This window comes from Sycon ciliatum, chromosome 9 (genome assembly GCF_964019385.1).
Source record: "Sycon ciliatum chromosome 9, ocSycCili1.1, whole genome shotgun sequence".
NCBI classification, from domain to species: Eukaryota; Metazoa; Porifera; class Calcarea; order Leucosolenida; family Sycettidae; genus Sycon; species Sycon ciliatum.
In genome coordinates this window covers 859,938-872,650 of record NC_088651.1, presented here as the reverse complement: position 1 = coordinate 872,650, position 12,713 = coordinate 859,938, and the positions used below count along the sequence as shown (strand labels likewise).

Below are 12,713 nucleotides of genomic sequence, written 5' to 3'. Positions count from 1 at the left end.
TCTTGTCCCCTTCGATAGCTCAGTTGGTAGAGCGGAAGACTGTAGTGTGCGCATCGCTGGGATGTGCAGTCATCTTTAGGTCGCTGGTTCGAATCCGGCTCGAAGGATTTTTTTGTTTTTATTTTGACCACAGTCCTGTATTTTTTGGAGTACAGTCGTCCCTCTCTATAAATGCGGCACTTGTTTATCCAGTACCCTTGCAAACCAGCAGCACACTTTCTGGCAAAACGGATTTTTCAGTTCATTTTCTACGCTTTAATCCGGCACTTGAATTCCGCCTCCAGCAGCGATTTTCTGCAACAAATCACTCAAACTGTACATAATTTGATTTTCTAATCCAGCAGTTGCACATCGCATACCGTCAGGGAGCATTGCAACATACACAACACATGTAACGTACACGTGGGAACATCCTATGCCAGTGCACAGGATATTCCCATGTGTATGTTAAAGACATGCATTCCACAAAGTACTTGGTTTGACACAGAAAATCCCTACGTTTTGACGTACGACACCAACATGTATGTTAACAGGTGGGCCGGGTTGGAGGGCAGGATTTGATAATCCAGCACCCTGGTTTATCCAGCAGAAAATGCCGTTGCAAAAGGTGCCGGATTAGAGAGGGATGACTGTATAAGACTGCGTTCGTTTTTAGCTACCTGGTAGAGTAGAGTGGAGTCATTTTACCGATAGAGGTAAAAGGTAGAGGTAAGGGCACAAACGCTGTCCTACCGGCTTTAGTAGTTTTACACGATATGTACGTGAAATGTTTCTCTTCTGTATGGAGTTGTGTACAAATCCTTGAGCTGGCTGGAAATCCCGCAGCTCTACCAACTTCTACCAGCTTCTACCCACTTTTTCCTGGTAGAGCTGGTAGAGGAAAGTAGAATCTACGCTTTTGAGTAGAAAAAAACCGAACACCTCTACCGGAAGAAGTAGTTTCTACCAAAACCTGTAGATCAAAAACGAACGCCCCCTAAGGCTACGTTCGTTTTTAGCTACCTGGTAGAGTATCGTATTCTGCCTGCCACAAGCGGTAGCTTCTACCACCATCCTCAACTGCTGCATGTACTTTATTTGTATGTTTGAAGTTTTAGTTTACAACTTTACATCGCAAACCAAGTGGGCATTGATGCCCAATTACGATGGCGATAGAATAAAAAAAAATGTGGCTCGATAAAGCTGTACTCGAGAAAATGAGAGAGTACGAGGTGAATTGCTATTTCTGGACATTGTACATTTCTGGACATTTCGAGTAAAATAATTTTTCGTCGCGTGTAGAGTCAAGTCAGTCAGGTTGATGAAGTTTTTTCTTGTTGTAGTTGACAGCTGGGCTGTTGTAGTTTCTCCTCGTGTCGGTGCCTTGTTGATAGCCTTTTCTTGGGAGGCATTGCAACGAGTTTTGTGGTACTATGTCGCATGAGAATTTTGAATTTTGAGTAAAATAAGAAGTAATGGACGAATTGTTGGCTTCCCCATGTGCACTCCACTTCAGACGCTGTATAGTCTTGGACCTGTTAGCTGGAAGTGTGAAGAGGCCAACTGCAGTCCACCAATAGAAAAAATAACAAAAATGGTGCAGTATAGGATGCCTATTGACGCTATTTTACTTTCATGTCCAGAATTCGATACACTGAAATTTAGGCCAAAAAAATGGCCTGTCGAAAACATCCTGCTATAAAGTCTCTGGGATCACAGCATGAGCAATTGTCACATATTTGGAAAGATGAAGGATTAAGCCATACAATAGATACAAAAAGATATGAAAAATGTAAAACACACAGCCAGTGGGCCTCTATTTTATTTTCATGTCCAGAAATTGCTATTCACCTCGTAGTCAATAGGAAATATATTATGCCGATACTCGTCTTTGGCAGTAGCAAACTGATAGGGTGCGCTACCATTATCATTACGTCTGGGTCTCTTGCGAGGTGTGGGCGCAACCGGCCCCGCTGTCAGGCTACTGGGCTCAGGCAGTGTCTGCTCATAAAAGCTATCAAATGCAGCATCTGTGCGAAGGCTCTTCAAATGCTTCACCAGAAGACTGCTGCCACGAACAGCCTCTTGGACTGTGGCGTCCTTCGCCTGCAAATTGGCGGAAAACTGTTCCGCTTCCGAGTACACTAGATGCCCCAGCTTCAGTGAGAAGAAGGTTCGGAATGCTTCCATTTTCGTAAGTAAACCTCGTCCCTTTTGCAGCATATTCGTCAGAACCCTGTTTAATTGTTTCAAGTGCTGCCTGCAGGTTCTCGGAATTGGACAGGATGCTGCTGACGGCTCCCTGCCTGACAGTCCAGCGTGTGGCGCAGAGAGTTCGCAATGCTGGTGCACTTACTTCCGAGGATCCAACACCCACTTGCTCCCGGATGCTGTCGAACAAGTGAAGCCTCTTCGGAGAGAACTTGATCTGCTGCACCAAGTTGAAGATGAAGTCCATCATGCTGCGGAGTAGCGAGAAGTGAATATATGATGAGATTATCGTCATCGTGGTTGTCGGCCAGAGGAATTGTGCCCTCACGGAGAAATCTCCGGACGTCCTCGTCAAGGCACTGACGAACAGTTGCAAATCTGGTGTCTTTGTCCTGTGAATCCAGGTGCTGGCACCGGGCGTAGTCCTGCCAAAGACCTTCCCAGGCGGCAAACTCTGCGAGTGAGGCAGAGGCAAGTAACAGAGGGCGATCGACCGAAACTGGTCTCGCCGCAGGTACGCGTGCCGGTGGGGCGGGGGTAGACGTTGCGGTGGTGTAGGCTGAGAAATGCTACTCAAAGTTCGCTCCACTAGCTGCGTAAGATGTTGCTCGCGGGTGGCGGCGGTCTCCATCTGCCGTTTCAGGAGCTGGGTGAGAGCAGCAATGTCAGGGTTGACATTGGTGGCTACTGGTCCGTCGGATTCTGCCGTACCGAAACGGAAATTTCGAATAGTTTGACTTTCTTTGAGTGACGAAGCCGTGAACGCACCAGAGGTACTGACAAGACCCAGAACAGAAAAGACTAATGGAAATACAACTAAAACAAGTTCAGCAGCGCTGGCTTCCTCATACCTGCTCCAAAATGTAGCCGGACTCTGATCCTTGAATTTCGGCGGTGCTCACGCCCTTGCCACAGATTTCGTTCCCACCAGCTACAGCTCAGCGCAGCAGATCGAGGGGGACCGCTTTTCCGTTTTCATGTTTCAAACTAGCTCTGTTGTCACTCCCCCGCCTTTCGTCACGCGACTCAGTCATTAGTGCAGTCCGTAGATCTACGTGCAAACTACCTTTTGTTGCTTCCCGCTCTTCGTCACGCTACTAGTGCAGTGCTAGTTGTACTCTGTACATGCATGCATGCATATCACATGCTCACTCTGTGCACGCGTGATCGCAAAGAGGGCAAGTCGCGGCATTCTGTGACTGGTTTTTCGGACACCAGAACTGGTTTCTGAAACGAGGCAAAACTGTGACGGGTGTGTGACTGATTTTGGCTGTATGTCTGACTTTGGGGACCGTGACTGCTATGTGGGACGTGACAGTGACTGCTGTCAGATTCCAACATATATCCCGATGGTTGCTGTTGAGCTGGGTTTCTATTACAGCTCACTCACTGCCCTCTCACACCATGGGTTGTATGTGCATTGCGGCATTTGGTGGAAAGTGTCAATGCAATTGAAGTTAGCTAGCTTGTTTTGACATTGTGTCCTATTGTGCCTGTACGTGTGTGTGTGTGTGTGTGTGTGTGTGTATATGTGTGTGTGTATGTGTGTGTATGTGTGTGTATGTGTGCATGTGTGTGTGTGTGTGCGTGTGTGTGTGTGTTTTGTTTGACAGAGGTACCTCAGTGTCACAGACACGTCCAGGGATGCTGCATCACTGCTTATTGCAAAGTACGTGCCTGCATTGTGGCTGCAGTGTATCCAGTTTCAGTCTGCAGGGCTTGTAGCTGTAGCTGTCACCTTGGCAGGTTTTACTGTACTCAAAGCGATATCTGATTGCCTGAGATTGGTGAAATTGGAGTTTACTTTCTGCAAGACTAGGCGTTAGTGTTAGGGTGCGTTCTTGTATTCTCTAGCTTCTCGGAGAAGAAGAAAACCGAAGTCGAAGAAACTGGTATAATCAAAGAACGGGTCTCGAAGAATTCAGAGATATCTTGCAAATGTCAAGCAATATGAAGCGCCAAAGGGGCCGCGATCTTGAGTGCCACGAATATAGTATGCGCTGTACGTATGCCAAAAGGGAAATGCGTATACTCATGATCAACACGTGGCTTTTGGCCTAGTTCGCATGCGCTGATCCCAAACCGTGGGAATCTCCAAGTTTCAACCACCTCTGAAGCTTGGAGAGCTTTGGGGAGCCTCCTAAAATTCGGAGAGGATATAAGAACAGCTCTCGAACTTTTCGGAGTCTCCAACTATTCCGAGAGGATTTAAGAACGCACCTTAAGAGTGAGCTGTGTGTGTGTGTGGGGGGGGGGGGGGGGTCTGTCTGTCTGCCTGGGCGTCTGTCTTCCTGGGTGTCTGTCTTCCTGGGCGTCTGTCTTCCTGGATGTCTGTCTGCCTGGTTGTCTGTCTGCCTGGGTGTCTGTCTGCCTGGGTGTTGTCTGGGTGGGCATGTGTCTGCCTGGGCGTCTGTCCGCCTGGGCGTGTGTCTGCCTGGGTGTCTGTCTGGGTGGGTGTCTGTCTGCCTGGGTGTCTGACCCGTAGTCCAGGTTCTGCTGTGTTAGTGAGAGCTCTGTTGGAATTTTCAGGTGATAAGGACGGTAACCGATATGCTGGACCTGTCTAGATTGTGTGTCGATTCTGTGTGTGAATGTGGTGTGTGTATGTGTATGTGTGTGTGTGTGTGTGTGTATGTGCCGCATGCGCAATGAAAGTCCTTCGGTGCCGGGGGAGGAAGACGATGTTGATGAACCCGCCTGCGCCATTCCGGGCGATCTTGTGCGAGCCGATACCACTCGGACTCCGGAATATCCAGCGAGCGCAGATCACCGACAATCGTGTCTCGCCAACGCTTCTTTGGCCCATGCCGTGGTCTGGTTGCTTCGAGCTCACCAAACAACACTTGTTGAGGAATCCGGGCCGCGTCCATACGGGCAACATGACCCAGCCAACGCAGACGGTACTCACGCAGGAGAGCGCCAATGTCCTCAGGAAGACGCGCTCTCTGGGCTAGATCAGCAGTATTTAGATGACGGGAGTGCTGATCGCTCCTTGAGACTCCCAAGATGGAACGGACGCATGAGCGATGAAACAGATTCAGGCGATTCATCTGCCGGGCCTTCATGGGCCAAGTCTCTGCTCCATAGAAGAGGGTAGGGAGGACAATGGCCTTGTAGACAAGACGCTTAGACTTAATGGATAGGCCGCTACACCCGAAGATTGGCTTTTGGAGAGCGCCAAAAGCACGAGAGGCCTTGGCAAGACGGGAGGTGAGCTCCTTGTCCAGAGCACCGTCTGCACTCAGGACACTGCCAAGATAGGTAAAGCTGTCCACAACCTCCACGCTTCCTTGCGCATGCGGCAGAGCGTTTAGGAGAAGTGGCGATTTGAAGCGTCACATCAAGTACTGCCCAACTCAGTAGCCTATCATCTCCACTGGAGATGGGGCGTCAAAGGTCAAAGGTGTGTATGTGTGTGTATGTGTGTGTGTGTGTGTGTGTGTGTGTGTGTGTGTGTGTGTGCGTGTGTGTGCGCCCGCACGCGTGCGTGGTCTCCGTGTCTTGTCTGTCTGGTCTGCATCTCCATGCTTGTGCCTGTATGTGTACATGTGTGTGCGTGAATGTGTGTGTGTGTGTACGTGTGTGTGTGTGTTTTGTTTGTTGTTTGCAGGTTCATATCTCGTCCAGACGTTCGGCCGTTGCACCTAGCGTCCACTGTTGCCTGGCTACACACGTCTATCGTTGCCAGCTCAGGCAGGGGCGTTGGACACGGTACGGTCACTACGGTATTGACCGTGGCACTTTTTCCCCCAGGTACCCCGTTAATCAATGAAATACACTGATCTGGGATCCAAAATTTTCGGCTCAGCCACATCTCCCCCACGAGTGAAATGTACTTCAGATGGCTGACCGTACCACACTAAAATACCTTCCGACGCCCCTGTCAGGTGACTATTGTAGTCTGTTGTGGTTTTGCTGACCGCTTTGTTTGTCTGCTGCGATAGTTCGGTTAGCAGGGCGGAGCGCACAGCGTCTCGTTCCCCTTCGATAGCTCAGTTAGTACTGCGGTGGTAATCTCCATCCCCTTCGATAGCTCAGTTGGTAGAGCGGAAGACTGTAGTGTGCGCATCACTGGGATGTGCAGTCATCTTTAGGTCGCTGGTTCGAATCCGACTCGAAGGATTTTTTTGTTTTTTTCTTCTTGATTTTTTAGTGTTCTTTTGAGTTCTGACCGAGAATGCTAGTGGATGTAGCACTCACAATGTATGTACAATCAAGAGTCCATAACCCCCCGGAGTGTGCAACTCGTGATCCTTCTCAGCACAAATCAGTGCCGCAACGAAATCCAAACTTCATACGTCATGTAGTGAGTAGCTATGACGAAATGGGAAGTTTGGCCCGGACCTACTTCGCCCGTTTGCCCAATTTGGGGTCTTTCTTTACGAATCCACGGCCAGGTATTGTACGTAACACGCCTGGAAAGGCTCAAGTACACAAAGAATTATTTTAGAGTTGTCGAACAGTTTTCTCTTTTGAGTGTCTCTCCGATAAGAGAAGAACAATGGCCACTGTTGAACCTAAAGCAAAGCGCTCCCCATTGTCGCCGGAGTGCAGTGTCTCTGTGGACGATATTCGTCAGTTTTTGCTCGATCTGGGCTCCTCATTTTCTTCTCGATTGTCGAGTGTTGCAAATTGTTAATTCTTCCAGCACCTGGATAGAGATTTATTGCTCGAAGTCTGTGCTTCTCACATGCAATCTTGTAAATCTATATCCATGCCTATTCTTGCTATCCCGGAGTCACGAACTCTCCCAATACAAGCTTTTCAGACAACGAGCAGAGAAACTCTCTTCAAATATAAAATTCTGTGACTGTGAAATCAAAGCCGTTCTGCTGACACTGCATAGCCCGTGGAGCAAACGTTTTACGTGACACTTCCGTGGCTTGCTTCAAAGCAACCTTCAACTAAGTTACTTGGAACCCCCGCCGGATGTACCAGATATGCACATGGCCCCATCCGCCCATGCTTGCCCGGGGACCGGATGACGCAATGTTTGGATTTCGTTGCGCCAGACCCCAACCTGGAGTTGCACACTCTGGGGGGTTATGGACTCTTGGTACAATGTATGTCTGCAGAAGCTTCTACAGTTGCGTTCCGACCTAAAGTGCAAAACTGACGCCCTGCACCACCAGTTCCGATTACATCGCTGTACTTGTATATGTGTACGTCCAGCAACATTCGTACCACTTCCAGGGCAAGGTCAAGGGCATTGCAAGTTGAGAGCGCCGTCTTTGCACATTGGGTCGGATTTCAGTGAGCGCAACTGTACATTCCGTCCTGCGAGAAAGCAGACGTGTTTTAAGCGGGATTCGCCGAAGCATGTGTTGGCATGCGCTGCGCGGTGTGACGCCCGCGAAACCGGGGCAATCCCCAAATCTCACACATCACGCAGCTTACCCAACCATCATAACTGGCGCATTGCAGGAGAAGTTGAGCTTGGCTCGACTTCTTCTTTTGATGCGATTTCAAATTGCGATTTCAAATTGGACCGTCTTTGTAGCGAAAAGCTGTCCGCTAGGTCAAAGAGTTACTTGTAAATTTGTGCAAGTTGTACCCGGCAACGGGCATACCATGGTGTTGTGCACCTTCGTTTTGTGCTTTGAGGCACATCAGCGAGGCGATGTTGCATCGCTGACTTCTTCTGTGAATGGTATTTTGTGAATTCGCGTCGCACTTCGGTGATGGTGAAGAGAAATTCAGTAAAACACAAAATGGAGGAAGCGACACTCTCTCTCTCTCTCTCTCTCTCTCTCTCTCTCTCTCTCTCTCTCTCTCTCTCTCTCTCTCTCTCTCTCTCTCTCTCTCTCTCTCATTCACTCTCACTCTCTTCCACTCTCCCATGCAGGATATGCTGGTACGTCTGTGGCCGGGGCACTGTCCACATTGTCTGCACTGTTCAAGCATGGCCGGCGTGAGGACTTGCTTGAGTACAGCGAGAGTACATACCACAGTGTTACTGGCTCACAGCTGCTCAACAGCAGCAACACACTGCTCAGGAAGCTGGCTGTCAAGCTGGTCCAGGTGAGATGCACTGCTTTGTGTCGTTGTTTTCTGATGTCTCTATCACCACCGGCACACGCAGAGAACAGAACAAGTGATCTGCTGGCCAATCTTTTTTTCTATTCTAAAGGAAAGGGATTCTGGTGCAGGAGCTCCAAACCCACCAACTGGCTCCATCATAGTAAAGTGACCTTTCAAAGTGGATCCCAGCTCTTTAGATTCTGAACACCTGGTATCTTCTGCTGATCATGGCTAGGTCACCACTTCATGTGCTTGGTTTCCGGGGAGTAGGAGTTTCCTTCACCGTTGTAGGCGCGGTACTTTCCTAGGACGTTCGATTTCTTCCAAATCTTCAGTCTTGGAGCTCGCCGTGTTCTACAACAGGGGTGTCACAGGGCAGTGGGGTGGGGGTCACAGGGCAGTGGGGGATGGTACGACCTCCGGGGAGGGGGGGTCCCCGGGGAGAAAAATTCGGATTTTTCAGCCAATAGGCCATATATTAAAGGGGGCGTTTTAGTGCTCTTTTATTGATTTTGGATGGATTTGGGTGGACCGCCTCGGACAAAAAGTGTAGTACGACCATGCTGGTACTGGTCGCACTGCTCGTACCGTGTGTGACGCCCCTGTTCAAAGTCCCGGTCTGACATTAGTCGGCGGCTTGCTCTTGGGCTTTAGTAGTGCGAATGTCCATCGCAGTTTATCGCCGTTCCCGGTTTCTCGGTAATCTGAACGCACCCTAAATCGGACTCCCTAGATCTGCCCCCCATCCCCTCAGAGGCTCTACCGGACACCTTTCTTTCTTACCCCTCTAGAGTCTTCTTTACGTTCTGAGTTGCGAGCAATTCCTAGTTACGGACTGTGCTCATTCCCAGCGTGACCGCTAAAAAGGGAAGTCAACTATGCTGTTGTCATTGTTGTCGTCTGCGGAGTCACCTGGAGTGGGTGAGAGTCGTATCAAGTCTCACCGTGCCTCCATTGCATTCATCGAGGACCGCGTGGCCCAATGGATACGGCGTCTGACTTCGAATCAGAAGATTGTGGGTTCGAGTCCCATCGTGGTCGATCTCTTTTTTTTTTTCTTTCTCTTTTGTGCGTTTCTTGTATGTCCAGTGAATTGGTTCCGGATGAAGTGCACTGGTTATAACGTACCTTTCTGTTTTGATATAAAATACTTCTTTTTGAGAACTCTGCGTACACAGTACTGTCTGGTGCCAAAGAACTGGGGGCTCCGTAGCCTACACCGTTCTTATTTTTCATGTACTGTATTAAAGCCAACAAATATTCGGCGCGTATTTATTTTTGGCTATTTTCGGCCTTGAGAAGAAGTAGCGACGGCCTGGCCATTATGGAATCCAATACACCACACCGCCACATTGCGCTCTTGGCCGATCCGGCCTGGTCATGTTTGGCCGGAATTTTGTTTTGCAAGGTTCAGTGTGACAGTGTACACAGGCGGCAGCAGTACAGGTCGAAAATTTGATGCAGCCGAAATGGGTTTAGCCCTGGGAGGCCGAAATGGGTTTAGCCCTGGGAGGCCGAAATGGGTTTAGCCCTGGGAGGCCGAAATGGGTTTAGCCCTGGGAGGCCGAAATTTGAATGGGCTGAACATTTGTAGACTTACGGTAGCTGTGTGTGGCTGATCCACCATGTACAGATGGGTGTGCAGTGCCTGGTGAAATCTTGTCGTTCGTCGGCGCCCAACAGTACTGTGCCGTTCCAGTCGGTTGGCCTTGGATACACAGTGCCGCAGCTGAAAACGAAAAAAAAAGTACACTACATATGCTTATGTCCCCCAGAAGAACATTTACGATATACAGTGAAACCCGTCTAAGGCGACCGCTCAAGGGACCTTCAAAATGTGGTCCCATGTACAGGTGGTCTCCTTATCCTTATCCAAGGTCATTTGACTGGAAATAACACCCCTTGATCTAAGTTGTAGTGGTCCTCTAGGACAGGTGGTCGCCTTATCAGAGTGGTCTCCTTGACAGAGTGGTCTCCTTGACAGGTTTTACTGTACTGAAGTTTGTAAATTGTATGAGTATGCTCTCCCTCCTCCCCGAAGCATGTTGTCTTTCCGCCATAGTAGTTTGTCTTTGTATCTGTGCCCTTTCTTCTTCCCGTATTGTATCTACAACGCGTCGGTTGACTCTCTCCTGTTACACACAGCGGGTTGGTCTGATCCTACTGCCGACGCGTGTGTGTGCCTGGCGCTATCAACGCGGCAGTCGCTCGCTACTGCTCAACCTTGGCCAGGACAACGGCGGCGGTGGTGGTGATGGTGTCGAGGCGGCGGCATCCTCTTCTGCCCAGGCCGGTCAGGACGAGGAGGACGAGTTCGACGTGCCGGAAGTGATCGAGAGCATTCTCGGTAAGTCCAGAGACCGTTTTAAGTTTTAACCCTTTGTTGCCGGTAGGTCGATTTCGACCTGACAATACATGCTAAAAACTTAGGCTGCAACGGGTAGGGGTTTGGTCGGGTAACAGGTCCGGGTATTTTTATCCGGGTAGCACGGGTACCCGATCGGGTATTTTTTGACGCAGTTTTGTACTGTGAGTGTGTGCACTTGCGCTACATAGAAAGTGTACAGTAGCACGTAGCCATGCTGTTTACATGCACTGTTGCAACACCACCATACTCCAACTACCCGATCGGGTTCTCAGGAGCAAATTGCTACCCTACTACCCGATCAAATTACGGGTAACACGGGTACCCTACTACTCGTTGACACCCCTACTAAAATCTATTGCAGCGCTGATCTCGTACATCGCAGCTGCCTGATGTTGTTCACAGAGCTGGCCCCCTGGAAAATTGCGGGGAAAAATTCGGAAATATGCGCAAGAAATTGCGGGCGAAAACAGTGACAAATGTGAGCCAGATATAGTAAATTTGCGGAAACTGCAGTATCTTGCAACCATAGTTATGGACCACAAAAACGTGAATGGAGGACATAGCAAGGAATTTCGAAGCGCGAACAGCAGTGCGATGTCAAAGTTTGGCCCTGGGGACAAAAGATCACAGCCACGCACTTCGTGTACACCAAGACGTACACGAAGTACACATAGCAGTGCACAGAACACACCATGCATGAATATCTGTACAGGGTGGGCTCACGAATTCACTGAAAATTGAGGCAAAGTGAAGAAAATGCATGTTTTCCACGGAAATTGATAGATTGAAAAATTCAAGTTTGGATGTATGCGATGTGCGCTGCGTGTTGCACGCTCAGCCAGGGACCAACAGGTTACGGAGTGTTGTGAGGATGTGCGGTTATAATGGATGGCCGCAGTAAGTAAAGCCTGCGAATATTGAAAAATGGATTGAAAAGGGGAAACTACCGGTATGTGTGTGTGTGTGTGTGTGTGTGTGTGTGTGTGTGTGTGTGTGTGTGTGTGTGTGTGTGTGTGTGTGTGTGTGTGTGTGTGTGTGTAATAACTAAAGGATCAGATGGTGATGTATGCAGTGAGTGAGGTAGCAAGGGAAGAGAGTGGGCGTGAGAGTGGTGGTGGTGAAAGTTATAGTGAGGTAGCAAGAGAGAGAGAGTGGGCGTAAGAGTGGTGGTGGTGGTGGTGGTGAAAGTGATAGGCTTATAGCGCCGTACATAGGTTTTGCAGTAGACAATTGTCAGTGTGCAATCATCTTGTAGCTAGTCCTGATTGTTGCATGGCCTGTTTTGTGTCCCTGTGGTAGAGACGATTTGGACCAGCTTGTGCGATAAGGACACAGTGGTACGGTGGTCTGCAGCGAAAGGGTGAGTTGAGATGGAGGACACGGTGCTTGGATAGCCATCCTGCTTTGTGCTGGTGGTGCTGGTGCTGATGCTGAGCATGGTGGTGGTGATGGTGATGGTGCTGCTGGTGGTGGTGCTGCTGGTGGTGGTGATGGTGCTGCTGGTGATGGTGCTGCTGGTGATGGTGGTGTAGGTGCTGCTGCTGCTGCTGCTGGTGTGGGTACTGGTGCTGATGGTGGTACTGGTGCTGCTGCTGGCGGTGAGGGTGAGGGTCAGTGCTGGTGAGAGTTGGGGTGCTGGTGCTGGGGCTGGTGCTGGTGATGCTGCTGGTGAGAGTTTGGGTAATGGTGCTGCATGTTGTGCTGGTGCTGGTGCTGGCAGTGGCGAGGTGGGTTCGTGGTCGCTCTGGGTTCATTTCTTACAGGTGATCCGTGTGTACAAGACGTGGACATGGGTGTCCTTTTCCCTGTGTGTATTGTATGTGTGTATAGTGTGGGACGCATCGCGGCTCGCTTGCCGAAGAGTTTTGGAGATGAGGTTGTTGCGTTTCTTCTCAGCTTGTTCAGGTGAGTGCATGACGTCACCGATGTGAGTGCATGATGTCACCTATGTGATGTCATGCATGAATTCTTCATTGTGTAGTACATCGAGTGCAGTGCACAGCGAGTGCACAGCTATGACGTGACAGTGTTGTGATCAGTACTTGTAGATAATAATAAAAATATTTCTATCCAGAGTGTAGAACGCACACACACACACACACACACACACACACACGCACGCACGCACGCACGA

General features: G+C 49.5%; 1 protein-coding gene and 3 non-coding genes across 4 annotated transcripts in view; all 4 read left to right on the top strand.

Moving 5' to 3' along the window:
- Positions 1–12,713, top strand: part of LOC135824438 (tubulin-specific chaperone D-like) — an 83,266-nt gene that overhangs the window by 6,761 nt on the left and 63,792 nt on the right. Inside the window, exons 5-10 of the mRNA XM_065337177.1 lie at positions 3,804–3,859; positions 5,801–5,901; positions 8,036–8,211; positions 10,357–10,558; positions 11,879–11,939; positions 12,410–12,484. Of these exons, the coding sequence (XP_065193249.1) occupies positions 3,804–3,859; positions 5,801–5,901; positions 8,036–8,211; positions 10,357–10,558; positions 11,879–11,939; positions 12,410–12,484 (671 nt within the window). The remainder of the gene's footprint in view (positions 1–3,803; positions 3,860–5,800; positions 5,902–8,035; positions 8,212–10,356; positions 10,559–11,878; positions 11,940–12,409; positions 12,485–12,713) is intronic.
- Positions 9–107, top strand: Trnay-gua (transfer RNA tyrosine (anticodon GUA)). The gene is made up of 2 exons: positions 9–45; positions 72–107. It is a non-coding gene; the product is annotated as a tRNA-Tyr (tRNA).
- On the top strand, positions 6,214–6,312 carry Trnay-gua (transfer RNA tyrosine (anticodon GUA)). The gene is made up of 2 exons: positions 6,214–6,250; positions 6,277–6,312. It is a non-coding gene; the product is annotated as a tRNA-Tyr (tRNA).
- On the top strand, positions 9,180–9,252 carry Trnar-ucg (transfer RNA arginine (anticodon UCG)). Its single transcript has one exon. It is a non-coding gene; the product is annotated as a tRNA-Arg (tRNA).